Consider the following 26022-nt stretch of genomic DNA (forward strand, 5'->3'; position numbering starts at 1 on the left):
TGAACCTGAGACCCGGCGTTAGGAAACAGAGGCTGGAGGCAGGAAATGTGGCCGTACTGGCCGAGCCGCTGGCGGATCCGACGGTCCTGGGTCGCGGGGATCCCGGGGCACCTGCTACTCGGCTCTCTCCCAGGGCGGTCCCCGCGGGCGAGGGGCGCAGGGCGGCGAGCGGGCTGGCCGCGGGCAAGGGGCTGGCGCCCCGAGCGCTGATCCGGGCGCCCCGGGGAGAGGCGCCCTGCCCACCTGGGAGCGGGCTGCCGCAGCACCCGCCCGCGCCCCGACCGGCCCGCCGCCAGGGCTGGGGAGGGGCGGCGCGGAGGGCGGGGGCCGGGCGCGGGGCAGGGCCGGGCCGGGCGCGGGGCAGGGCCGGGCCGGGCTGCGCGTTGCCGGCCGCTCGGGCTGCTCGGGCCCGCCGCTTTCCGAGGAGCCCGCCACTCTCCCGAAGCTCTGCGCCGTGGCAGGCGCCGCCGGAGCGCTGGCCATGAGGACCCTGTGGCTGGCGCTGTGCGCGCTAGCGCGGCTGTGGCCGGGGACTCTGGCCGGCTGCGCCGAGGCGGGGCGCTGCTGCCCGGGCCGGGACACCGCCTGCTTCGTGCGCGGCTGGAGGTTGGACAGGGTTTACGGGACGTGCTTCTGCGACCAAGCCTGCCGCCTCACGGGGGACTGCTGCTTCGACTACGCCAGGGCATGCCCAGGTGGGTGGCGGGGCCGAGGGTGGGGCACCGGCCCTTTGCCAGCAGTCAAGGGACACACGATCCCACACCAGGGACCGCAGCTCAGGCGCCAGGATCCCCCAGCCCCTTCCATCCAGGCGTGTCCAGACGTCTCTCCTGGCCTACCTCTCACCCCTCCATCCAGGTACACCTCCCTCCATTCTAGGGTCCACCAGCCTCCTTCATCCAGGTGCATTCAGCTCCCTGCATCCTGGAGTCCTCGAGACCCCTCCCTCCATCCAGGTACACCCAGCTTCCTCTATCCTAGGGTCCTCCAGCCCCCTCCATCCAGGGATCCCTCAGTCCTCTCTGTTTTGATATAGCACCCCAAAGCACCTCTCCCCACGAAAGCCTGGATGGAAAGGGCTGGAGTCATCCATTCTCCTCAAAGTGTGTGCGGTTCAGGAACTTCCTACCTGGAAACATGGCATGTCCGCTTGTGGGGCACGTCCCTGGCCCAGGCTCCACCATGTTCCTTCTGTGAACCCTCAGGGATCTTCCCCGCCTTATGAGGGGTGAAAAGAGAAGGGATGTGTAATTACCCCACTTGGTGCCCAGGGCTTGCCCTCGTAGGGTACTTACTTCTGCAGAACAAGTTCTTGGAGGATCACAGCGGCCCTCATTTCTAGACTCCAGCATGTGGTGGCACAGCCCCTTTCTCCTAGGAGGTGTTTGATAAGCTCTTTGCACTCAATTTTATCTCTATAGCATGATAACGGTTTTTATCTGGGGATTCCCATTATGTTTTAATCCTGCTGGCTTTCCTGTAGGGTCAGTCATTTTCTTTTCTTTCTTTCTTTCTTTTTTAAAGATTTTATTTATTTCTTTGACACTGAGAGAGAGAGTGAGAGAGGGAACACAAGCAGGGGGAGTGGGAGAGGGAGAAGCAGGCTTCCTGCTGAGCAGGGAGCCCGATGTGGGGCGTGATCCCAGGACCCTGGGATCATGACCCAAGCTGAAGGCAGACGCTTAAAGTCTGAGCCACCCAGGCGCCCCGCGTCAGTCATTTTCATCTCTCAATTTCCCACAGTGCCACAGCCCCTGGCAAGGCCTCAATAGATGTTGATTTAACTAAATGAAAAGAATGGTGAGTTTAGTCCTAAAGAACAAGGTTTACCTGAGAGAAGCCAGCTCCAGAAATAAGAGTAAACTTGCTCATCTCGTCACCCCAAATGCCTTACATATGTCAGGGTTTGGCCTCAAGGATCCCCGGGTTGTGTTATCCTCTGCATCTTCTTGGGAAAATAACCTGCAGGACTGTGTCATTAGTTGGTGAATCAGACGTCCTGTGGAGAGGAGCAGGCCTTCTGCCTCTGTGAGGCCAGAAGAGTCCACCACCCCAGGCAAGGTAGCACCCAGACCTGCTCCCGAAAGAACGCAATTGAAAAACATGAAGATTTTTTTTAATCCTGTTTGAAAGCTAATGATTAACCTACAAATATTGATCCTCTTTTTGATAAGCCTGTCTCCCTTTCCTGCTTCAAGGCCACGGTATTTTACTACTCAAGTAAGGTGGAGAGTCACTTATTTAGGAAACAAACGGCCCTCAGGCCCAGTCCCTAGGCCCATCAGACATAAACTCCTGTATTCCTGTAGACCAGATAATGTGCCCCGGCCTGTGGGAAGCACAGGGCTACACAGAGGAGGAAGACACAGGCTCTGCTCCCTACGGGTTCACAGTCAAGCAGGGGAGTACACCAGCGAACCACCTACAATATGCTTAGTGCCCAAATGAGGGCTCCCAGAGGCAAGGAAACTAAAACTCGGAAGACCCAAGGGATTCAAGGAAGACTTCCCGGAGGAAGTAATGTGCAAGCCTGGTCCTGGAGAATGAGCAGGAAGTCTCCAGAAGGGGGAGAGAATTCTCGCAGGAAAGCACCATGTGGTTTCTCCACAGACCTGTGGGTGTCTGCCTTTGGTGCCAGGAACTGGGCTCGGCCCCGAGGCGGGACAGACGGCAAACCCAGCTGGATACGGAGAGATTCAGGCATGGAAGAGGCTCGGGTAGGACAACCCAGTGTCGTGAGAAGAACTGGCTTTCCAGGGAGGCCTCGCAAGGCTGTGAGGGGTGGCAGAATCCTCAAAGTCTTTATTTGGTCACAAAGAAATCCTGTCTTTTCAGTGCAGGCGGTAGAACTATTCCAATGAAAAGCCTATCATTTGGAGAGGGGATGTGTTGGGTAAGGAGGAGCAGAGAAGCAATGACCTTCCCATCCTGGGAGGGGCTCTCCAAGAAATCACAGCATCTTGGCGCCTGAGGAAGGAAGAGCTGCAAGCAGTGGGCATGGAAACCGAAACCAGGAAAAGAAAGGAGCCCCCAAAGAATTTTAAAAGGAGCATATTCAGCCTTCACTGCCCTTCCCCAGGGAGTTAGCAGAGGCCCTCACTGGCCTGAGCAGAAGCAGACACAGGACCAAAACACTCCTCTGCGCCCGGAGTTTCTGGGGAGGGAGGAGAAAATAGAGACAGCTGGAAGCTGGCCACTTTGAAGGCTGAGCCTGCTCGCTCTGCAGGGCTGAGGGTGAGAAGGGGCGCGGCAGAGCCAAGATGCTCCATCTCCTTAGCCCTGGAGAGGCGTCCTGACCTCGCAGGAGCCTCATACAGACACGGGAGCGGGGGCCGTCCCAGGGCCCACCCATCAGTCAGTTAACGTGAATGGGCAGCACAGCGATGTCTGGGCCCACGGCGGCCCGGTTTTGGGCTGCCATCTGCCACATCTGTTGTGCATGGCTGTTACTGATTCCTAAAGATGTCAACATTCGGCACCTTGGGGACCACCAGCCACTCCAAAGACATAGAACCATTCTGTCCCTTAGGATCTCTTCCCCTTACCCAATGTTATGTTACCTGTCGATGCCATCTGAAGCCTTTTGGACTGAAATGACATTATATGGGAACCAAAAATGGAGCTGTGTCAGGAGAACTGAGAATGCCTTATTTCTCTTCCTTCTGATTTTTTCTTCTTTGTGAAGACTTTTTTTTTTTTTTTTTGGTGTGGCTAAGAGATGAAATACTGGAATTTCTTTTTCTGAAGAGGACTTTTTATCTTTTACTTTGTAAAAATAAAAATAAGTTATTGGATCTGTGGAATTACTGAATTGCCCAAAGTATTTGTTCTGAAACGAATCTCAGAAAAATCTCATTATGATGTTGGTATCAGTTTCAACACCAATTATATACCTCTATCTCCAACCCCCCCCCAAAAAAAAAAAAAAGGAATAGAAAATTCTCCATTGACTGTGCCTGACCAGGGATGGGGAGTGGTACAAGAGGAGACAGATCCAAGTTACCTGTTCTGAAAGAACTTCTTAGAAGGCTTCCTTGTCAGGTTCAAGACGCTCCAGTCTCTAGTTCATCACCTGGGTTCCTAGAGTCTGCATCCTAAGATCGTAGAAACAGCAGGCGGCACTAGATTTTTTGATGAACAAATTCAGGAAAGAGTAATAATGAACCCAAGGGGAGCAGGGCAAACGTTGAGTAGCCTGTGTGACCCAGTCTTTTCTTCTGGATTTCCCAGGGAATCCAGGAAACTAACTTGCCCAAATCTGCTGACCACATACCTGGCGGGAGAAAGGACAAATGTACTGGAAAATACAGGCTCCGAAACTCCACCGTCTACGTTGATTTAGAAAAGTTGAGGTTTTACTGGAACCACAGAGGTCGAGAGCAGCATGCGGCTTCCCCTGCCTTTGTCTCTGGAAGAGAAATGAGCAGGGCCTGGCGCCAGCATTCAGCACGACTTGACTTTGCAGGCTTGGGCTGCAGCCCTGGGCATTCAGTGGAAGAGGGTAAAGTTGTTAACCCTCCCGCCACACTCATTCCGTGCCAGGCACCTCACAACTCTAGTCTTACTTGGGTCTCCCCACTCACTGCCATGGTCATCAGAGCACTGGGAGGTTGGGGAATCCGTCCCAAGTCATGGTTAGCCAACCTGTGATGGAGTGAGATTTGAACCCAGGAACTCTAATTCCAGAGCCCACACACTTAAACATTATGTTTTGACCCTCAGAGGAATGAGGCTTTACGAGAAGCTCTGTACTTGGCAGGGCACATCCCAGATCAATACTGGTAGAGTGAGTGAGCCTTCTCTCTCTTTTGGCTGATACTCCTCAAAGGCAAAAAAGTGTGTCCTGCCCCTCCTTACAATCCCCAACAGCCATGGTGGTGTCACTGAATTAGGTTTGTTTCAACAACCCGAACAGTCATTCCACTGAGGGGATGTTGTCTGTGGCTGCAGAGAGCTCCACCAGCTGGGTTCTAACCATCTGTGCCTTCGAATATGACCCTTGCCGCCCTTGTCTGCAAAATATGTTTGTTGCAGGGGCGCCTGGGTGGCTCAGTGGGTTAAAGCCTCTGCCTTCGGCTCAGGTCATGATCTCAGGGTCCTGGGATGGAGCGCCGCATCAGGCTCTCTGCTCAGCGGGGGACCTGCTTCCTCCTCTCTCTCTCTGTCTGCCTCTGCCTACTTGTGATCTCTGTCTGTCAAGTAAATAAATAAATAAAATCTTTTAAAAAAAATATATGTTTGTTGCAGAAAACTTGGAAAATACAGAAATGCAAGAAAGAAGAGAACACCTCACCTGGACACTGACTACTGAGTAAAAGCACAATTATCTTTTTGATTCATGTGTCCTTTTTCTCTGGGGTTGCCTGGTGTATAAATTTCTGTTTTTTTTCTAATGAAGGAGACCTTTTTATTTCTCTCTCAGATTTCATGAATTTATCCGGTTAATATCTCAAAAGAAAAAAAAAAAACACAGGGGCCTGTATTCTGCAGGAGGAAAAAATACATGGTCATTTTATTGGAGCTTTCGGAGGGGGCGGCAAATAGGCACTTGGGCAATGTGGTCCCTCTTGACCTTCAGAGAAGATTTGACAAGATTTCTCAGAAAAGGGGATACATGAGGAAAGAGAAAAAGGCCCATGACATTTAAAATCATGTTGCCATGAGGAGTGTGTGTGTGTGTGTGTGTGTGTGTGTGTGTGAATTATTTTTCTTCCACAGAATCTCAAGAATCAAATCTATGCGTAAATGTTAACACTGTGGGTAAAATATAAGAATACTTTCCTAGCAATGACTTAGGACTATTTGAACTTAACATGAGGGAGAAGGGTGCCTTGGTGACTTAGTCATTAAGTGTCTGCCTTGGGCTTGGGACATGATCCCGGTGTCCTGGGATCAAGTCCCACGTCAGGCTCCCCGCTCAGCCGGAAGCCTGCTTCTCCCTCTCCCTCTCCCACTCCCGCTCCCACTCCCGCTCCCACTCCCCCTGCTTGTGCGCTCGCTTGCTCTCTCTCTCTCTCTCTATCTTACTGTGTCTCTCTCTGTCAAATAAATAAAATCTTTTTTTAAATTATTTATTTATTTATTTATTTGACAGATGGAGATCACAAGTAGGCAGAGGGGAGGCAGAGAGAGAGAGGGAAGCAGGCTCCCTGCCGAGCAGAGAGCCTGGTGCGGGGCTTGATGCGGGGCTTGATCCCAGGACCCCGGGATCATGACCCGAGCTGAAGGCAGAGGCTTAACCCACTGAGCCACCCAGGCGCCCCAATAAATAAAATCTTAAAAACAAAAACCATGAGAGGGAAATCACTTGCTCGTGGGTGGCCTTAAACTTTTAGGCGGCAAAGAGCCAAGCAGGCAGGGCCAGATCTGTGATTAGCCAAGGAGACAGCGCATGAACATGAGAGCAAGGTTTTATGTTAAGAAGAAAGAGCCCAAACTCTATGTATGAAAGGAAGGACTGACTGTCAGCTCAGATTGTTACTGTGTGTGTGTGTGTGTGTGTGTGTGTGAGAGAGAGAGAGAGAGAGAGAGATCATCAAGCAAAACAGTAGAAGATGGTTTTTTTAGTTACCATTTGGCACCTAAGACTGAGAATAGTGTGTCTAGCTCTGGTTGCCCCTGCTCACAGAGACTGCAAATGGACCTGGACAGGGCCCGCTGGTAATTCTGAGGCGGCAGGGGAGGGGTCTAGAAAGATGGGTCCCTTAGCTGGAGTTGTCAGCCTGGAAGGTCCCTGCCAGAGAAGGAAGGGGACCTCTTGAGACATTAAGTCCCTGAGCTGCATGGCTAAGATAAACATAGATTTTTTTTTTCCCCCACCGTATTCTGAAATTCTTGAGTAAGGGAAATTTGGATCAAATAAGAGGAAATACTGCTCCATGCCACTGATAATAAAATGAAAGGAGCTTGTTATTTTCGAGATGCGGTATTGCCAGGAGCTATAAATGGACTTAAAAGCATCTGAGGGATTTGTGGCTGCCAGGAGAAGCTGGGATCTATGTAACCTGAAGGCACAGAAAGCCATGGTCCTTCCCAGGACACTCCTTGGGGCCACCGTTGCCGGGAGAGCCCAGACAGCTCTCACCCAGGTTAAGAATTCCCATACTTTTGGCTCTGGGATTTTCTGATTTTGCTCCTGTCCTTCAGCGAGCTTCCCTTTCCCACTCTGGAGGCTTAGTGCTTTGGCTTCTAACTAACGATATGAACAAACCAAAATCTGTTTCAATGTAGAAAATTTGTTTTGGAAGGAGGAGGAATTTGTCCAATGACATTTCATTCATCGATTCATTCATTCATTCGACAAATATTTATTGATTTATTGAGTTTGATTTTATTTCAAATTCAACAGCAATGCACTGAGAGAGTTTAAAAAGCCATTTATTATTATTATTATTGTTATTATATATTTTTAAAGCTTACTGTAAAATCTTTTAAGGTAATTGTACTTGGATATGACTGGCTATTCCTGTGAGGACGTGAGAAAGTGGGCTCTACTCTTGCTTTGAGCAGATTCCCTACTGAAATATATGACTTATTTCCCCTTGTTGGCCATTCTCCTTTTGGTTGTGGTAGGGACATATGATAACCAGAAAGTTGTTGAGGAGGGGGGACTAGACAGAACTTCAGAAAGGACTTGATAATTCCTTGTCCTCTGCATCTATCCATTATCTCACGTCCTAGTGAGTGGAGAGCCAGACGTGCCCAGTGGGCCTAAAGCAGGAACTTAGGGATCTATGTCTATGTTCTCTTCTGTGTCTACGTCTCTGTCTCTGCCTTTATTACACTTGTTGGGACCACCTCCCAAATAAATTACTTGCATTGAAATCCACATCTCAGGGGTGTCTGGGTGGCTCTGTCATTAAGCCTCTGCCTTTGGCTCAGGTCATGTTCCCAGGGTCTTGGGATGGAGCACCACATTGGGCTCCCTGCTCCGAGGGAAGCCTGCTTCTCCCTCTCCCACTCCCCCTGCTTGTTCCCTCTCTCGCTGTGTCTCTCTGTGTCAATTAAATACATAAAAATCTTTAAAAAAAAAAAAAGAAAGAAATCCACGTCCCAGAGTCTGCTTCTGGGAAACTCCACCTGAATATTACATTGAGTTTAAACAGGAAAAAAGAAAACCACCATTCATGGAGCATCCTGGCATCCGTGAAACTTAAGCTTTTTTTTTTTTTCCTAAAAGGGGTGGGATGATGTCATTAAATCCTACCATTAGGACATTGGGAAACTGTGACAAGCTTGGAGTCAGGAATGATCACATTGCTCACTAGGTCTACTGGCCTCCAGTGATAACTAGGGAAATGTGAAGATTGAGAAAGTCAGATTTTAAGAAAGAATATTTTGACACACTGGCTATAGATGTGAATACTAATGGAATAATTCGAAGGAAATGTGTGTCATGCAGCTGTAATATATGACTTGAGATGATAAATCTGTCAGAAGTTCCTGTACTTCCCCTGGCCTCTGCGGCCAAAGATCTCTTGTGATCTATGACGAATTGCACTGCAAACAATTAGAAGTTCGCAAGTTACTCATGAATTTAATCTTTTGTGCAGAATAGGAATAAGTACCTCAGATTTGCCTTCCGACTCAAAATATTTTGTGGAATCCCCTTGTATTTGTATAATTCTATGTGAACTATTTTTCATTTTGTTTTATAATGAAGCCGTCAAGATGATGCTCAGGACCCAGAACTTCCTTGATTTTCTTTATGAGGCTGTTAAAGTCATGGATTGAAAATATGAAACAGCGACGCCTGGGTGGCTCAGTTGGTTAAGCTGCTGCCTTTGGCTCAGGTCATGATCCTAGGATCCTGGAATCGAGTCCCACATCGGGCTCCATGCTCAGCAGGGAGCCTGCTTCTCTCTCTGCCTCTGCCTGCCACTCTGCCTGCTTGTGCACTCTCTCTGACAAATAAATAAATAAAATCTTTAAAAAAGGAAGAAAATATGAAACATAGTATTTTCCAAGGTCAAACGTTAACTGAGAGGAAAAACAACTGATTCAGTGATTCCGTGATTTGAGGATGTTAATTGGGGGGCAAACTAAATAAAATAAATAAACATTGCATGTGAGACACAAATGCTGAAGAAATACCGGGAAACTAAATTCTGTCAGAAAACTGTCCCCAATATGATCTTTTACCATATGGATAGCGTGTATTCAAACCGAGGCCATATTACTAAATTCTGAGTTAATGCCATGACAAAACTGTATTTCAGAGTGGTGTCCAATGTTGATTTATGAAATAAGTGTCCCATTTTGTTTTTTTAAAGTGTATTAGTAAGTATTGTTCAAGGTCAACACATCAGGGCAAGACTAACTAGGCTCAGGGATGAAGAGATTCAGGTAACAGAGAGTTGTTGAAGACTTAAGGACACAATGCATGCTTCTCAGCCAGCTCCTAGCCCAGCAGGCAGTCTCTTTCAGTGCCTCTGGCTCTAGGGCCCAACTGAGATCATGAAATGGGAGGGATCCACAAGAAATGACAAGAGCAGGAAGTGGCCTGTTACTGATTTTCCAATGGATGTGCGCATGGCAGGTACAGGTGACAAGTCTCAGGTTCCAAGTCTCTTGCTTCCTTCCCTACCTGACGTGGGATGCCTGTGAGTTTTTAGATGATTAATAGAAGCATGGTTTAAAACAGTCTGCGGTTTTTGAATTACTGACCGATGTTCATGTTGTGTGGGACCCTCTTCGTGTCAGGGTGAGCTGCGTGCTACCAAAGGATGGGTCTTTCAAAATCCATGAACCCCAAAGAGAGTGTGCTGAGAGGTCAAATGAGTTTTCAAGTACAAGCTGTCAGAAGTCCAAGTCAAGATTTCAGAGAGGTTAGAGTGCTTTCTTGGTGAAGACTCCGTAAGCTGGAAAGTATGAGGATGGTAGAGAAAGTGGATCACATTTCGTGGGAAGGGAATTATCTGGGCCTCTAGTTCAGAGGCACATCTTTTGTTTTCTTACTCTTGTTCTTATAAACAATCTCAAGTCCTGAAATAATTCCACTGAAAAACTCATTATAGTCCTTTTAAAAGGTTTGTTAGGACTTTGAATGGGAAAGTTAAAAATGCAACCACAGAGATTTTCCAGTCATGGCCAGAGAATTGCCAAATTCTTGCCCTGGAATCTGCCCCTTCATGCCTGACCGTTTGTACTCTTTCCCTCTGTGGGCTCTGGTTGCCTTCCTGCAAACTTCAGCTATCCTGGTCTAGGGGGCCTAAGAGCCGTGGAGGATGAGAATGGAACGCGGAAGGGAAGTCCCAAGTCTAGAGGTCCCTCGGTGTGGCCCTAGCCAGGTCTGATGGAGGGACACCTTTGAGGATAAAAAGTGACGGGCATTTTCTTTTACATTTTTTTTTCCCCCTTGACGTTTTTCCACAATGAATACCTATTACTGTTAAAATAAAAATGTTCCGAGCAGGGCAGGATAAACTTAAAATCAAGGAAATGAAAGAGCAAAGATCTTATCTTAGCCCACAGAGTATGAGGAAGTACCCAAAGGCGTCACTCTCTTAACTGGGCTGTGCCCCTGGCTGACACCCACCTTCATGACCCCAGAAGAGCTGCCAGTCTGGCTCGGAGAGGGGCGGGTTATCAGCTACTCCGCCGGGGCGGAGCGGGGTGGGGGTCGGGGTCGGGGTGGGGGTGGGGGGGTCCCTGCCCACCGAGCCCTGCCGAGACTGTGCCCCCGCTCCGATGCAGGGCGCAGTCAAAGCGCGGCGCGCGTGGGCTAACCCCGACTGTTGATGTTGGCGGGAGCGGCCTGGCAGGCGGCTGGGTTTACCCAGGTGATCGTCCCATCCCGCCGTGCTGTTTTTCAGCTCGCCCGTGCATCGTGGGGGAGTGGAGCCCCTGGAGCGGCTGCGCCGACCAGTGCAAGCCCGCGGCCCGCGTGCGGAGGCGCCAGGTGCAGCAGGAGCCCCGGAACGGCGGCGCGCCCTGCCCGCCCCTGGAGGAGAGAGCCGGCTGCCTGGACTACTCGACGCCCCAGGGCCAGGGCTGCGGGCACTCCTTCGGTACGGAGGGCTTCACCGCGGCCGCCTTAGTTGTCTGTGTTGGTTTTCCATCTCTTCCTCCCCCTGAAAGGCCCTCCGTCGAGCCGGGAAAGTTCTGTGCGCGCGGCGGGGGAGTGGGATGGGCCGGCCCGCCCGGAGCCGACAGGAAGCGCAGGAAATGCTTGATAAAGGAGTGTGCGCGGCATCAGGGCCTCCCTGCTCCAGCCCTCCGGGGTCGGGGCGTTCTTAATCCCGGGGTGGCCCCCGCTTCTGTGCTTGCACTTGGTGGAAAGGGCGCATGCGTCGGCTTGTTTAGCCAACTCAAGCTGGCGGCAAAGGACTGTAGGTAGGATGACAGTATTTCACAGCGGATAGTAAGTGTCCATAAGGTAACTATTCATCTTGCTTCTTTAATGCCTGTGTAGTCAGGAAGGCTCATCACACACGTGGGAAGGTAATAGAAAAATGATTAATTCCCAAGCAGTGATAAATGATTTTCATAAAACAACTCCTCCTCCTCTCCACCTGACTGCAGTGGGGCTGATGTGATCAGATCTGTGATTTGACAAGATCATTCTCGTTGTGGAGTGGCCAGTGGAGGGGCCAGAATTCCACCGATGGGTGAGTCAGGAGCTGTACAAAGCTCACAAAGAAATAAGCATCAAGGCCAACACCAAGGTGTTGATCTACGTTGAACCTGATAGAGTAAAAACATTGACTTCTCTGGATAACAAAGGCCATATGTTTTTCATAGGAAACTGGAAATTTTTATGCCAACATGACACTCGTCAAGCCATTTTGCTCCTTCCCCCCCCCCACCCCATTCTATGCACAAATATTTATTGAGCATCTACTGGTTGCCAGGCACTGAGCTGGGTGCCAGGGTTACCTTGGTGACATAAGCTGATGGGAGCCTGCTGTCATGCAGATGGGGGGGTGGATGGGGGAGAATGGGGAGGTTGATAATCGATTATCTTAGGAAATCAGTCCCAGAAAATTACCACTGCAATTTGGTGCAACTGGTCCTGAGCAAGTGAGTTGTTTGGAGCTTTGAGTGTGTGTAATAAGTTGATATCCCCCGGTCTTGGGGGAGGAGGGGAGCCACAGGGGTGGAGAAGGGAAGGGACTTCTCTAAGGGGGGACAGGTAAGGCTGAGAAGTGTAGAACTTTCCAGAGAATTGCATGGTGAACCAGGTAGTCAGGTAGAGAGGTTCGAGGAATTTGGGGTTGATGTGGGAAAAACAGGACCACAAGAGGCCATAACACCCAATAAGCCTTTTTGGGTGGTGCTTGGATGGGCGTGAGAAAGGGAAGTCCAGAGGCTGTGGCCTGACCATCCAGAGGCGGAGGAGAGGAATCTTCCAGCGGCTATGTGTCTAGGGGATGGCAACTAGGCAGCATAGTTGGGAGTCTCTGGGTCAGAGTGTCCAAGGCCAAGAGTGGTAGCAGCTTGGGGTCTTACAGCTCCCAGACTTTTTAGCTCATCAATGGCCAGCAGGTGCCAGGTACAGTTTCACAGGGTAGGTAAAGCAGGCAGGGCCCAAATGGCTAAAAATCTGTTTGGCAATTTTTAAAACACTTTGGGAGGCGTCTTGGTGGCTCAGTTGCTGGAGGGGCTGACTCTTGGTTTCCACTCAGGTCCTGATCTCAGGGTCGTGGGATCAAGTCCCCCCATGGGGCTCTGTGCTCATGAGGGAGAAGGCCGGTGATCTGCTTAGGACTCTCTCTCCTTCTGCCCCTCCCCCCATGCTCACTCAAGCACACACACACACACTCTCTCTCTCTCAAAATAAACAAATGAATCTTTAAAAAAAGAGAACAATTTGGATGCATAAAAATTTGAGTTTGCCGCCAGTGGGCTTTGGAGCTAACAGTTGTCAGCCTGCTGTGGGGGAAGTCAACAACCTAGAGACCATCTTTGACTCATCTCTCTAATGGTGGGGAAGCAAAGGCCCCTTTGAGAGGTTGAAGGAAGGCTAGAATCTGGGGAGTGCAGAGAGGGGGGCTGGCATTGAGAAGGGAAGCAGCGGTCCTGCTCTCTGTTTAGGATTTTGGTCTTTATCTTACGAACCCTGGAGAGCCACTGTAGCATTTTCTCATGTGGTCCAATCTGGGATTTGAAACTGTGGCTATGGTAGGGGCGTGGCTAACGGAAGGGCTGAGGGGGCAGGGAGGTGTCTTGTGGGCTCCCAGGGAAATAATTCGGTGCTCACAGAAACAGTCATGGAACAAAACCACAGTCAGCTCATGTCCTCAACAGAGCACAACAAAAATGCTATTGGGGAGGAAGTCGCTGGAGGCCATTACTGATTTTTTGGATGACTCTTAAAACCTGTAGTTGATCCATCGGGAAGCAGCTACTTTGCTCATCTATGGAGTCTGGCTGCTAGAAGGTCCCTCTTAAGTACATTTGACTCTTCAGTGCTACTCCAGGCTATCACAGACCTGCTTTGCAGTCCGGGTATCTCTTTTTTTTTTTTTTTTAACATTTTATTCATTTATTTGACAGAGAGAGATCACAAATAGGCAGAGAGGCAGGCAGAGAGAGAGGAGGAAGCAGACTCTCCACGGAGCAGAGAGCCCAATGCGGGGCTCGCTCCCAGGACTCTGGGATCATGACCCGAGCCGAAGGCAGAGGCTTTAACCTACTGAGCCACCCAGGCGCCCCCGGGTATCTCTTTATAATAGCCTAATGCAGGTCACAGGAAAAGGGACAGGAAGGTCAATGAGAGAATGCTATGGAACATGGGCCAAGGACACCAGAGAGCACTGGGCCCACACCCTACACCCCCCCTACCCCCCCCCCCCCACCCCACTAGGGTTCTGGTCTCTGTCTGGAGCTGTCCTCCTCTCTCCTCTGGGCAAACCCCCTGGGCCTGTGCTCCTCCACCTGTCCTCCTGTTCCTAAATTACCCCTCTCACCCACCCCTCCCACCAAACCACATAAGGCAGCAGTCTTCATAGGTGACTCCCCACAAGGTGTTAGTGACTTAGCAAAAACACCAGCAGGAGAGATCTGTACTCAGCCTCCGCCTCTCCTAATAAGGTTGGGTAAAATCCAGTTTGGGAAGAGAGGAGAACTCTCTCCCTGGGGGCTGAGCACCAGCATTTGCAGCCCTGATTTCGGTTCCTGAGATGCACTCTCCTGTGGTAATGCCATGCAAATGATGACTACTGTCACAAGTTGGTCAGGGAAGACAGGACCCCTAGAATATTCCAGTCTGGTGGTTCCTAAACGGTGGTCCCCGGCCAGCAGCGTTGTCCTCAGCTGGGAAATTGTTAGAAATTGTTAGAAAAAGTTCCTCGGGCCCCACCCAGACCCACAAGGTCGGGTTCGCTGGTGCTGGGTTTAGCACTGTGCTTGTATCCAGGTGTCCAGGGGACTCTGCTGCTCACCAAAGCTCCAGAACTGCTCTAGCCTGGGTGTGGATGCACTGTCCTTCCCTCAGCCCCGACTCATAGCTGGATCCCTCACATGCCACTTTCCCGAGGGCAGAAGCTCCCAAATGCAAAACAGGGGTTTAGTCAGGAAAACATAGGATAAATCAGACTGTCTTCTCTAAGGAAGACCTTCTCAGAGGCTTTAATATGCTGATAAGCGTTTTCATTCTACAAGAGGGAGATAGAATATGGGATGCTTTCCCACCTTACTTGATTAAATGACCCCTTTTCCCAGGGGATCTCACTGAGTCACTAGTGTTCTGTGGAAGACACCTGGGAAAACGATGGACAACAAAAGGGAAATGAGAGTAGGGACGTGGTGGATTGCCCTGAGCCCTGTCTCACCTGTGTCACCACAATTGCCACGCATTCATTGACATGGGTCATTCATTTAAGGTTCACTGAGCATCTTCGACAGCCAGCGCTTTGCTGGGTTCTGGAGATCAAACTCGAGTACCAAGCCTATCAGCTAATTCTAGCTCAGGGTGAGGAGCGAGCGGATTTGTGTGGAGACACGGAGAAGGGGCCCCCTCTTCCACTGGGAGCTCTCAGTCCAGCTGTGTGGTCACCGGTAACCACCTCCCGGCTCCACTAGACTTCTATTCCCCGAGCAGGAGACTTGGGTGCACAGCTGAGCAGTCCCTCGCAGCTGCGGGGTGGAGAGCTTTGACCGACATTATTGACTCAGTGCTCATAGCCATCCTATAGGACAGCGTATTCACTTCCTATGGCTACTGTCACAAATGACCCCAAACGTTGTAGCTGAAAACAACTCAAATTTATTATCTTAGGGTTCCATGGGATAGAAGTGCAACCCAGGTATCCCTGGGCTAAAATCAGGGTGTTGGCAGGGCTGCATTGCTCTTGGGGAGTCTCGGGGAGGGGAGAATCCAGTTCCCTGCCCTTTCCATCATTCAGAGAGGGTCACAGTTTCTCTCCTCATGGCCCCTCCTCCCTTTTCACATCCAGCTACATTGCATCTCTGCTTTCTTCTGTAGTAACACCTCCCTCTTCCTCTTTGAAGGACGTGATTATACTCCGCCCACCGAGAAAAGCCAGGATTGTCTCCCCACTTTAAGGCCAACCGAGTAGCAACCTTCATTCCATCTGCAACTTTAATTCTTTCTTATGAAATAACATATTCACAGGTCCTGGGGATTAGGATGAGGAAATCTTTGAGGGGCCAGTATCCTGCTTACCTGGAAAAGGGGACTGCCTCATTATCCTTGAAACCAAGAGGACATTGGAGCTCAGGAAGGTGACAGCATTTGTTTTTGTTTTTGTTTTTAAGATTTTATTTATTTATTTGACATACAAAACACAAGTAGGCAGAGAGGCAGGGAGAGGGAGAAACAGGCTCACTGCTGAGCAGAGAGCCTGACATGCGCCGCTCGATCCCAGGACCGTGGGATCGTGACCTGAGCCGAAGGCAGCCGCTTAACTTAACCGACTGTGCCACCCAGGCGCCCCAGGTGACAGCATTTGTAAAGGACTTCCAGAATCCAACCCTGGATCTCAGCCTCTAAATCCTGTGGGATTTTCCGTCTTGATATTGCTTTGCTGCTCTTGTTATCATTAGAGCTAAAATTGCAATTTCAGGTTCTGGTAACTAAGTAGAAATAGAAAGGCTCTGTGAGACTCGTGAATGAAACAGGACCACTGACGCTCTCTTATTAACGATAAAGTAGCTATTGAATTTTTCGCATTTCCTTTAATGCAGATCTTAACTCTATGCTTACTGTAAAAACAAGTCCAAAAAGCCCTATTATTGTATTAGTTGTACATCCTGACTCCTCCTAAAAGGAGATCGATGTGTATCATAAGCTGTATACTTCTGGGCTGGTGTTATTTGTCACATTTTCATTCTGTTCCCTCTTACACTGTATCTACAGAACAGTGGTTCTGAGCCTGCCTTGGTGACACCCCATTGTGCCAGAGAACTTTTTATGAAATTCCCTAAGCAAATTCAATTTACTTTCATGTTCAAAGTAAGTATGCACGGTGCCACACTTTTAGAAGTGGAGTTGCTGTAAAACCGAACAATTCCAGGCTGATAGGACGCCAGGAAAGTTGGCAAATGGCCTCTTAAAAAAGAATCTATTACATCTGGATATTGTTGCCAGGAAAGGGGAAGGTGGGGGAACTGGCTTTTATTGTGAGCCTTTGTCCCCGGGCACCCGACTATGTTCTTCCACACATAAGCAGCAGTGGGACTGAAGGCAAAAATAATTCTAAATTACTTACCACTCTTAAGTAATGGAAATTAAATTTGGGGGAGATATTAAAAAGTCACACTGGCTCAGAGACCCCCAGGCAATCTGGCTGCTGGTCTAGTTTCTGAAGACTCGTTCAAGGAGGAAGTGCCTCCTCTCAGTAGAAATGTGCCACCGAGCCAAGCCAGAGCTCAAGGGGGCAGGACACAGAAGACACAAGGCCCAGGGTTACTGGCTGGCTTTTAGGATCGGTCCTACCTGCAGAGGCTTGACGCTGGACGTGGAGAGTAGATCGAAAAACCAGAAGTAGTCTTTAGTGTTGAGGTCCTTGCTTCATCATTTACTGTGAATTTCCCCTTTCTTTAATCTTTTTTTTTTTTTTTAATTTCCTTTCCTTTAATGTCTTTGAGCCTCAGCTTTCCGAGAACATCTCATCAGGGCACTTCTTCACAAAGTTTTTTTGTGGAGACCAGCCACAGACGATGAGAAAGTACTTTGTAAAGAAGCAGGCTGGAAACATACAAGGCGCTGTCCTAACAGGCATTCCTCTGTGCCCACCGTGAGCAGCCGCCCTACCCTGGGGACCCCAGGCCCCATCCCAGCCCTCCCCCTCTCCCTGGGGGGGCCTCATGATGTCCCTTTTATTATTTTTTTAAATTTTTAAAAAGATTTTTATTATTTATTTGGCACAGAGAGAGAGAGATCACAAGTCGGCAGAGAGGTAGGCAGAGAGAGGGGGGGAAGCAGGCTCCCCGCCAAGCAGAGAGCCCGATGTGGGGCTCGATCTCAGGACCCTGAGATCATGACCTGAGCGGAAAGCAGAGGCTTTAACCCACTGAGCCACCCAGGTGCCCCTCCCTTTTATTCTTTTAAAGTTAGGTTATATTAGGGACACAGTAGGACCAGAAAGGGAAAATAAAACAGCATTTAAGCAATCCATAGGAAATATGCTGCGTAAAACAATGAAACATTGTGGTTCACTTTGCAAGAGTCTCCAGGCAGTGAGGAGCATGGTTTTAGAGATAACACCTAACACCGCTGTGTTTAGATGGGAGCCTTGAACCTGTTCCTTCATCTCTCTGTGCCACAATTTCCTCATCTGTGGAATGGGAAAATAATAGTTCCTATCCCAGAGGGTTGTTGTAAGAATTAAATGCATTCACACGAGAAAGGTGCTTAGCATTATGCCTGGAAACCTAGAAGCGTATCATTGTTAGTTTTCATTATTATTATTATTATATTATATTATATTATGAATATAACTATATTATAATATTATATTATATATTTATATTATAATTATATTATATTATTATTACTATAGAGCTTATTATTACTATAGAACTTTTTCTGAGGATTTTATATCAGATATTACAGTCACATACTGCCCTTTCCCTCCTAACCTCATTTCCCTTCCCCGCCCCGAGCTATGTACTAAGTGCGTTGCATTTGAACTTCTGTAATAATAGTTGCGGTACAAATAAGTAGATCAGATATATGTTTTGAGCTAAAGAAACACATCCTGAAAATTTCATAGTTTGGCTGGCCCGACGCCACATGGACTGAGCGGCAACTGTATTCTTCACGTACTGAATGAATTCCTAAATGTGTCAGAAGAACAGGAATGGAGGCATATACGTGGGAAAGCTAAAATCCCCTCGACGTTTTTGTTCCAGAGAATCAGAGCTAAGAGAAAACAGCGAATTCCTAACATATATGTGCTCCCTCGTTCTTTCTGATTCTGTCCACGGGTTTGGGAGGTCCCAAAGCTACGGTCCCGTTGAGAAGGAATGGCATGTTCTCTGGGAAACGATTAAATGTGTGAGTAGAGCAAGGAAGAGTCTCACGGCCTCGACTCTTATGCTGGATGTGAGTAATTTTGACACTGAAGAGACTAAGCACCAAACCATATAGGATAAGAAGGATTCCTGCAACTCGCAGGAGCAGGTGGCTACCTGTTTTTCAGCCACTCGGGTCTTACATGCTCCGGTCCTAGCAAAAGGCCTCCCTGAGAAAATCTAAAAAAGAATCCGGGCTGCCATCTTGTGGCCGTAAGGAGCCAGTAAGCAGCCGGGTCAAATGAACGTGTGGGCTCGACCCATCTGCTTGGTGGTCCTCTGGCCACTTTGCTCAGGTGGATGATGGCGTGGGCAGCGCACAAGCCAACATCAGCTGGTCCCTACCCATCCTGGGACGGTCCAGTTTCTGAAACGAAAGGTAGGAAGGATGGCTGAGCCCTCTCAGCCACAGGGCTCAGTGTAGGAACAGAAGACCACAGAGAGGTAGGACCCGTGTGGCTTGGTGGCAATTCCATGACTTCATTGAGCCGCCATACATTGCCTACGAGCTTACTGCTTGTGCCAACGTGTGAGGGCCATGGTGATGACCAGGCAAACCCTGCCTTCCTTGAGCTGACAGCAGACCGCACTGGGAGATCATCTCCAGGTGCAGTACCATACCTAGCATCACATGCCTCCCCACACCCCCACACTTAGCGGCAAACAGGAAGGAGACACACAAAGTCAGTGAAAAAGAGAGCACAGATAGGGGATTCCTGGCTCCCTTTCCTCTGTCTGGTCCGGAGCTTTGGAGTTGGAACTGGGGCTGGGGACAGGGAGGAGAGGACCAACCTGACTCCTTCCCCGAGGCTGAGGGTTGGCATGGGGGGGATTCTGTGCTGGCTGGCACCAGGCAGTCACCCTGAGGCCACATGGCAGTCAGGGAAGCTTCCAGGCTGAGGTGTTGAGGGCCTGGGAGGGATTGGGGGACTCACACCACCTTCCTTGGTACTTCAGCTTTCTCTTTTTTACATTTCCTCTCTCTCTGGTGGATTTTTTTTTTTTTTTCCTCCTTACATCCTCATTTCCCTCTCTTTTGTCTTCTTCCTCTGTCCTTTCTCCCTCCTATTCTTTTACTTTATTCTTCCTGTTTTTCCCTTCTGTTTCTCTTCCTTTCATCTTTAAAAACCTTCTCTCCCGAGGCATCTGGGTGGCTCAGTCATTAAGCTTCTGCCTGTGGCTGGGGTCAAGGTCCCAGGGTCCTGGGATCGAGCCCTGCGTTAGACTCCCTGCTCAATGGCAGGCCTGCATCTCCCTCTCCCACTCCCCCTGCTTATGTTCCCTCTCTTGCTGTCTCTCTCTCTCTGTCAAATAAATAAATACATTCTTTAAAAAGGAAAAAGAAAAAAACCATCTCTCCCTTTCTCCATTCCCCCCCCTTTTCCCCCTGACTTACCAGCATCTTTCACTACTTCCTCTTGGTTTTTATTCCGGGCCCCCCATCCTCCCCTTTCACACAGTGTCAGCTTATTTCCAAGGACAAGCCTACCTGTCAGAGGCCTGCAGTTCTCCCCGCCCATCGGCGTGCACACAAATCTTCTTCGACCTGGGTTCTGGGGACATGGTAACTTGGCCCCGTCCCATTCCTGGTGGTGTGCCTCGGCCCGTTGCACTCAGGGTTGGGGGGGCTCGAGACAGGATCGACACCAAGTTTGGGAAAGGTCACTGCGAGTACTTTAGGCCGCATGTGTCCGACGCTCTTCTCTCTTTCCTAGTCCCTGCCTTTATAACTACCTCTGCGTTCAACAAGGAGAGAACAAGACAAGCCGCGTCTCCACGGTGGTCTGCAGACACAGAGGACACTGGGTAATTTGGTGTTTTTGTTTTGTATGGTTTGGTTTGTTTTTTTTCAACGTATGCTTTTCCAGGGGCGTGGCCAAGTCAGCCCACAAAGCTCATCTTGGTGTGGTGGCATTTCTTCTGTTACTTGCTCGTTGACTTTGGGTAAAACGTGACCCTTTACCACAGAGCTGGGACCTACTTGTTTCTTCCCTGTTTTTGTGAGGCCACAAAGGTTTGTCTCTGAGGGTCCCCTCAACAGGAAACCCACTATGTAAAAGGATCGTATCACTTTATCAGTCGTACTCAGGATGTTCCTCTTAGAGTCATTAGGAGAACATGGACTCTAGCACCACCTGTGTTTGGCTAATTTGAAAGTGGCCCACACATCAGCTCTGAGGATTTCTGTCAGGACAGAAGGCACAGCCTGGGGGGGACCTCCATGCTTACCTGAAGTCCACTCTTCAGCCGTCAGCAGAAGGACCCCAGGAAACTGCCTGTTCGGATCCCCCCCACTGCCACACACTAGCCATAAGACCTTGGATATGTTGTCCCACCTCAGTTTTTCTTCTTGAAAAATGAGAATATGAATGCCTAGCACATGGCATTGTAAGGAGAATTTAATGAGAGAATGATGAAGAGACGTCTGGGCTAAGCTGTCTGGCTAAAGTTGATTGAAGCTTCGTCATAGAATTTCCTACCTCAGGACCTAAACTGGCCTACTGCTGTTAAAGCTCACGCAAGCAGACCTTCCAATGGCTTTCCGTCTAACCTGGGACAGCTCATAATTCTAGAGATAAGAAACTAGTCCGTTGGAGCTTAATTAGAACCAAAAACACAACGTGCAGGAGTTTTATTATGCTTTACTTCCCTGAAGAATTTTAAAATTATGTTGCTTTTTAGTACAAGACTCTAAAGTATTCAACCATATCTGGATGCTCCCCCCGGGCCTTCAGAGTCTAGTCACTATGGTGCTAGAGATTTCCACAGTTCCGTGTAAGGTGACACTAGCTTCCGTCACAGAAAAATGTCTCCAGCTTCCCATTTCCCTTTATCTCTGAGGCCCAGTAGAACTTTGATGCTTGGATTCAAGTTCCCAACTCATCATTAGCCCAGATCACGCAGGTGAGCGAGTTGGGGAGCATGGGGCGGGCGCCTGGGAACATCTGTGAGGCAGAACGTCTCGGGGGCTGGGCAGGGCACTGAGGACCAGCCCTCAGGGGCTCACATGTCTCAGATTCCACACTCAAGCAAGTTCTTATTCTATTTCTATTTTTCTTTACCAGCAAAGTTATTAAGGGCAATTTTCCTACTGAAATGTGCGTTTTATACATAATTTGGTTGTCAGATGAGGTAGGAAACAGGCTATCCCGATTTCTGCCAACTTACGTTGACCACGTAGTTCCATCACGGATGGGAGAAGAGCCCCAAGCCTCATGGCAGTTGCCCGTCGGGCATCATCCATCATCGAAGTTCCACAAATGAGAAACTTGACAGGGCGTCCTGTGAGGGTGGACAGGCTGCGAAGATGCGCCCACCACCTCCTCCCGTCTGTCCAGTGTCCTCGGGGGTTTCGGGCTTCCTGAGACCTTTTACAGCGTTAGGCTCTCTCTCATTACAGCCTGTGCAAGTGTCCTGTGTTTTTGCTCTAGATACTGTATGGAGTTCAAGACGGAGTCCCTGACTCCGCACTGCGCTCTGGAAAACCGCCCCCTGACTCGATGGATGCAGTATCTCCGAGAGGGGTACACGGTGTGCGTCGATTGTCAGCCCCCAGCCATGAACTCTGTGAGCCTTCGCTGTTCCGGAGATGGCCTGGACTCAGATGGGTGAGGGAGAGACATCGGCTGAAGGACTTTTCTTATTTTCCATTGACACACATCTGTCTTCTCTTGAACAGCAGACCATGATGTAGCATATCAGGGCATGAGTTGGGAGTCAGAACACCAAGTCAGGAGAATCCTCTGTCTAGCAAGTCCTGAATCCGGGACCCAGTTTACACGATGGGACCCAGAGGCTCTATAGCAGAGATGACTGGGTAAATTTGGATGTTGGGGTTCATATCATGCTCCCGAATGACCATTGAAACCTGATCACTCCAAAGCAGTGTTTTGAAAACCACTTGAATCAGAACCTCTTGGGATGATGAATTAAAATTTTCCGATTCCTCGGGCCCCTGGGTGGCTCAGTTGGTTAAGTGACAGCCTTCAGCTCAGGTCATGATCTCAGGGTCCTGGGATCAAGCCCCACATTGGGGATCCCTGCTTAGTGGGGCAATCTGCTTCTCCTTCTTCCTTCCTTCTTCCTCTGCCCCTCCCCCCTACTCATGCTCTCTCTCTCTCATAAATAAAAGATCATATATATATATATATATATATATATATATATATATATATACATACACACACACACACACACACACACACACACACACACACATTCCTGACCCCACTTGAGATGAAGTGAATCAGAATCTTTGGTCTGGTTTTTAAGATTTTATTTATTTGAGAGAGAGAGAGACAGAGATAGAGCATGGACAGGGAGGAGAGGGAGAAGCAGGCTCCCCATTCAGCAAGGAGCCTGATGTGGGACTCCATCCCAGGACCCTGGTATCATGACCACAGCCAAAGGCTGACACTTAACCAACTGAGCCACGCAGGTGCCCCGGGGGGTGGATTTTTAACCACCTTCTAGGTCAGGAGTTGGCAGATAGTAGATTCTTCCGCTTTGTGGGCTATATGGTCTCACTACTCAACTCTGCCATCATAGCATGAAAGTAGCCACAGACACTGTGTGAACAGGTGAACTTGGCTTTTTTCTAACAATATTGTATCTGTGGACACTAATATTTGAATTTCATGTAATTTTCATGAGTCATGACATATTCTTCCATCGATTTTCTTTAAGAAACAAAAAATCATTCTTAACTCACAGACCACACAAAAACAAAGGGTGGGTTGGATTTGGCCCATGGGTTATGGCTTGCTGACCCCTGCCCAGATGGTTCACTCCCACAGCATTGTTTCAGAACCACTGCCCAAGGCGGGGGTAGGGGGGTGGTGGCGGGCGGGGGGGGGGGGCATCCTAGAACCATGACTGAGATGGTGGTGGGCTCAGCTTTGCAGGATCAGAAACCTACAGAAATCTATAGATTGTCCAAAAGAATTGACCCTCAAAACTTTTTTTACCCTGAAAAATCTGTTCCAATCCTGTATTCATTTATCAGTTAAATCTGGTAATAACACTTCCTAAGAGAGGACTTCATGCTTGTCAGCTATTAGACAAAGACCAATTTCAGTCACACATGGATTATGGTTTTAAGTATGTTAGGTGGAACTGGTAGAAATACAGATTAGGAAGTAAAATACTGACCTTTCCAGCTAATTGTCATTCCCTTAGTGTATTTTAATATTTAATAACTTGAATTTATGTTTATTAGTCACTTGTGCCTAATAAACTTTGTAAGGAATACACCACATGAACAGTAAAGTAGGTAAGACATTCCTATCAAATAGAAATCTTTATCCAATCTTTAGACTTAACATTTTTCTGAATCTCTCACCCATATTTTGTCTTTAAATGAATTTATAATTGAATTTGTACTCAGAAAGCACCTTAAACCCTGGCTGAGGTTCCAATAAATTTAAAAATAATAATTTCAACAATCTGCCTTTGCTCTTCCCGCTTCTCCCGTTTTTTCATTATGGAATCAAGGAGTTCAGGATTACAAGAGCTCATTTGGGCAGACCCCTCTAATTTGAATATACATGAAACAGGGAGCCATTTTCCTTTATGTAACACTTCGTATATTCGGATCAAGTGGGAGAAATGAATACAGTAACCTCAAACTGCTCTCTCCACAAGAAGGTATCCTCAAATAGAGACTAACTTGTAACTTGTTTTGATGGAGCCCCTAAGAAGGGAAACTCAGTTTGTGATCATTTTTTTTTAATTTCAATTTTTAATGCACTTCAAAACTCCAGGTATGATCATTCTTTGAACAACAAAACACCTCAATTTATGATTCTATAAATTAGAATTCTTTTTGGTTTGCTTTCAGCATAACTAACATTTTCCAAAATACCATTTCAGAAATCAGACTCTCCATTGGCAAGCCATCGGCAATCCTCGATGTCAAGGAACCTGGAAAAAAGTTCGGCGAGTGGATCAGTGCTCTTGTCCAGCTGTTCACAGTTTTATTTTTATATAGATTGGGATGTAAATAGTTCAGAATGTGTTTGTAAACATGCTAAACCTTACCATGTCATGTTCAGTGCTTCATAAAACTTCAAAAACCATTTGGCCTAAGTCCCTGAACACATGTCATTGCCACATTCTGAAGCAGAGAAAGAAAATGCATGGCCAGTTCTCCAGATACCCAGTACCTTTGTTTTTACTACCTTGAGGACACGCCCCAAAGGTTCCTGTGGTTTTTGTGTCCTTGGCCTTCTACAGAGTCCTCTCATTCTAAGGTCGCCCACATTACACAGAATGGACGTCTGTTTGCAATGAAATTACAACAATATGGCCCGTTTTCTGGTGAGTAGTTGTCATTCAAGGGCACCCGTGTTTTGAATCTTGCATTCCTTCTTTCTGTTCTGTAATCTCTTAAAAACTTCTCGCTTTAAAAAATGTATACAGATATCTGTATACTCTCACACACACATTTCCCATATATTATTCCATAAATTGTCAAATAATAATTTGAAGAAAGCAGTCACACATAATTTTCCACAGGACAAGTTAAGATTTAGTAAGCGTTTTATAATGAAAAACCAACAGCTGTGTTAAAAATACTTTTTTGAAGAAGAAATTTTTTTTGGTTAATTGACAAGACCTAACAGATGTGCATTCTAGGTCAATACAAATTCCTTCAATGCTATGATTTTCATGAAGAGAATTCTGGCAGTGGTGAATGAAACAAAGCTTTCATTTTGCAGATTTTGCCATCATTAGCACCTAAGATTGTTTCCAAGGCTTACAACTTGAAGCTAAAATAATCTTTCAGATTTAAGTTTAAACTAAACTTTTTTCTTTTTTTTTTTTTTACTTACTACTTTTTTTCTACAGCATATTTTCTTCTGTTTGGGTGGCAGGCAGTTATAAATTATGGAAAACGTGGATTTTATTACAAATGTGATGAACACACACACACACACAGAAGTATTCGTCCTCTATTTTATGATTGGAAAACCAGTGAGCCAGAGACAAAGTGGCTTACGGATGGGTTACTCTGCGGGTCAGCCACAGAGCCCGCTCTCAGTTTCTCATCTGGGATTCAGCTTCGATGAAAAGCCTGGCTATGAAAAGCCAAGCCCTTTTCAATTCTGAAACAAATTTTAAATTTAGGACATTTTCTTTGGAGAACTGCTGTTTAAAATTTAAACTCCTTCGGGTTCATTGTATAAAGTATTATTCACTAACAAATGATTTACTAAAATACATATTTCTTGGTACTTCCATGTAATGACAAGAATGACAATAGCAAACTTAATAGGCCTGAAAAAGTCCCTAATATTTAATGCTGAGAGCAGCAGTATTTCTCACAATATATTCATTTAACTGTCAGAGTTGTTTTCATGGTAAATTCTTCAGAGATGAGTAATAAAAAATTTGAGTCTCCTTGAGGTTAGGACCTTAAACTCTAAGTTCAGTATTAACATTTTAAGACCATTTCTAACATTTGTAAAGCAAGATTTTTGAAGATAATTTTAATGTTGCATAAAACTTTTATACCAATTAATAAACTCTCTGTTCACATTT

The 26022-nt window shown here is 47.8% G+C and overlaps 1 protein-coding gene across 1 annotated transcript; it reads left to right on the top strand.

Moving 5' to 3' along the window:
• Positions 1-355: 355 nt before the first annotated feature.
• On the top strand, positions 356-26022 carry SBSPON (somatomedin B and thrombospondin type 1 domain containing). The gene is made up of 5 exons (XM_047728068.1): positions 356-695; positions 10815-11009; positions 20196-20286; positions 21912-22088; positions 24352-26022. The coding sequence occupies exons 1-5, from the start codon at positions 482-484 to the stop codon at positions 24467-24469; spliced, it is 795 nt and encodes a 264-aa protein (XP_047584024.1). The 5' UTR covers positions 356-481; the 3' UTR covers positions 24470-26022.

The sequence above is a fragment of the Lutra lutra genome, chromosome 4 (assembly GCF_902655055.1).
Source record: "Lutra lutra chromosome 4, mLutLut1.2, whole genome shotgun sequence".
NCBI classification, from domain to species: Eukaryota; Metazoa; Chordata; class Mammalia; order Carnivora; family Mustelidae; genus Lutra; species Lutra lutra.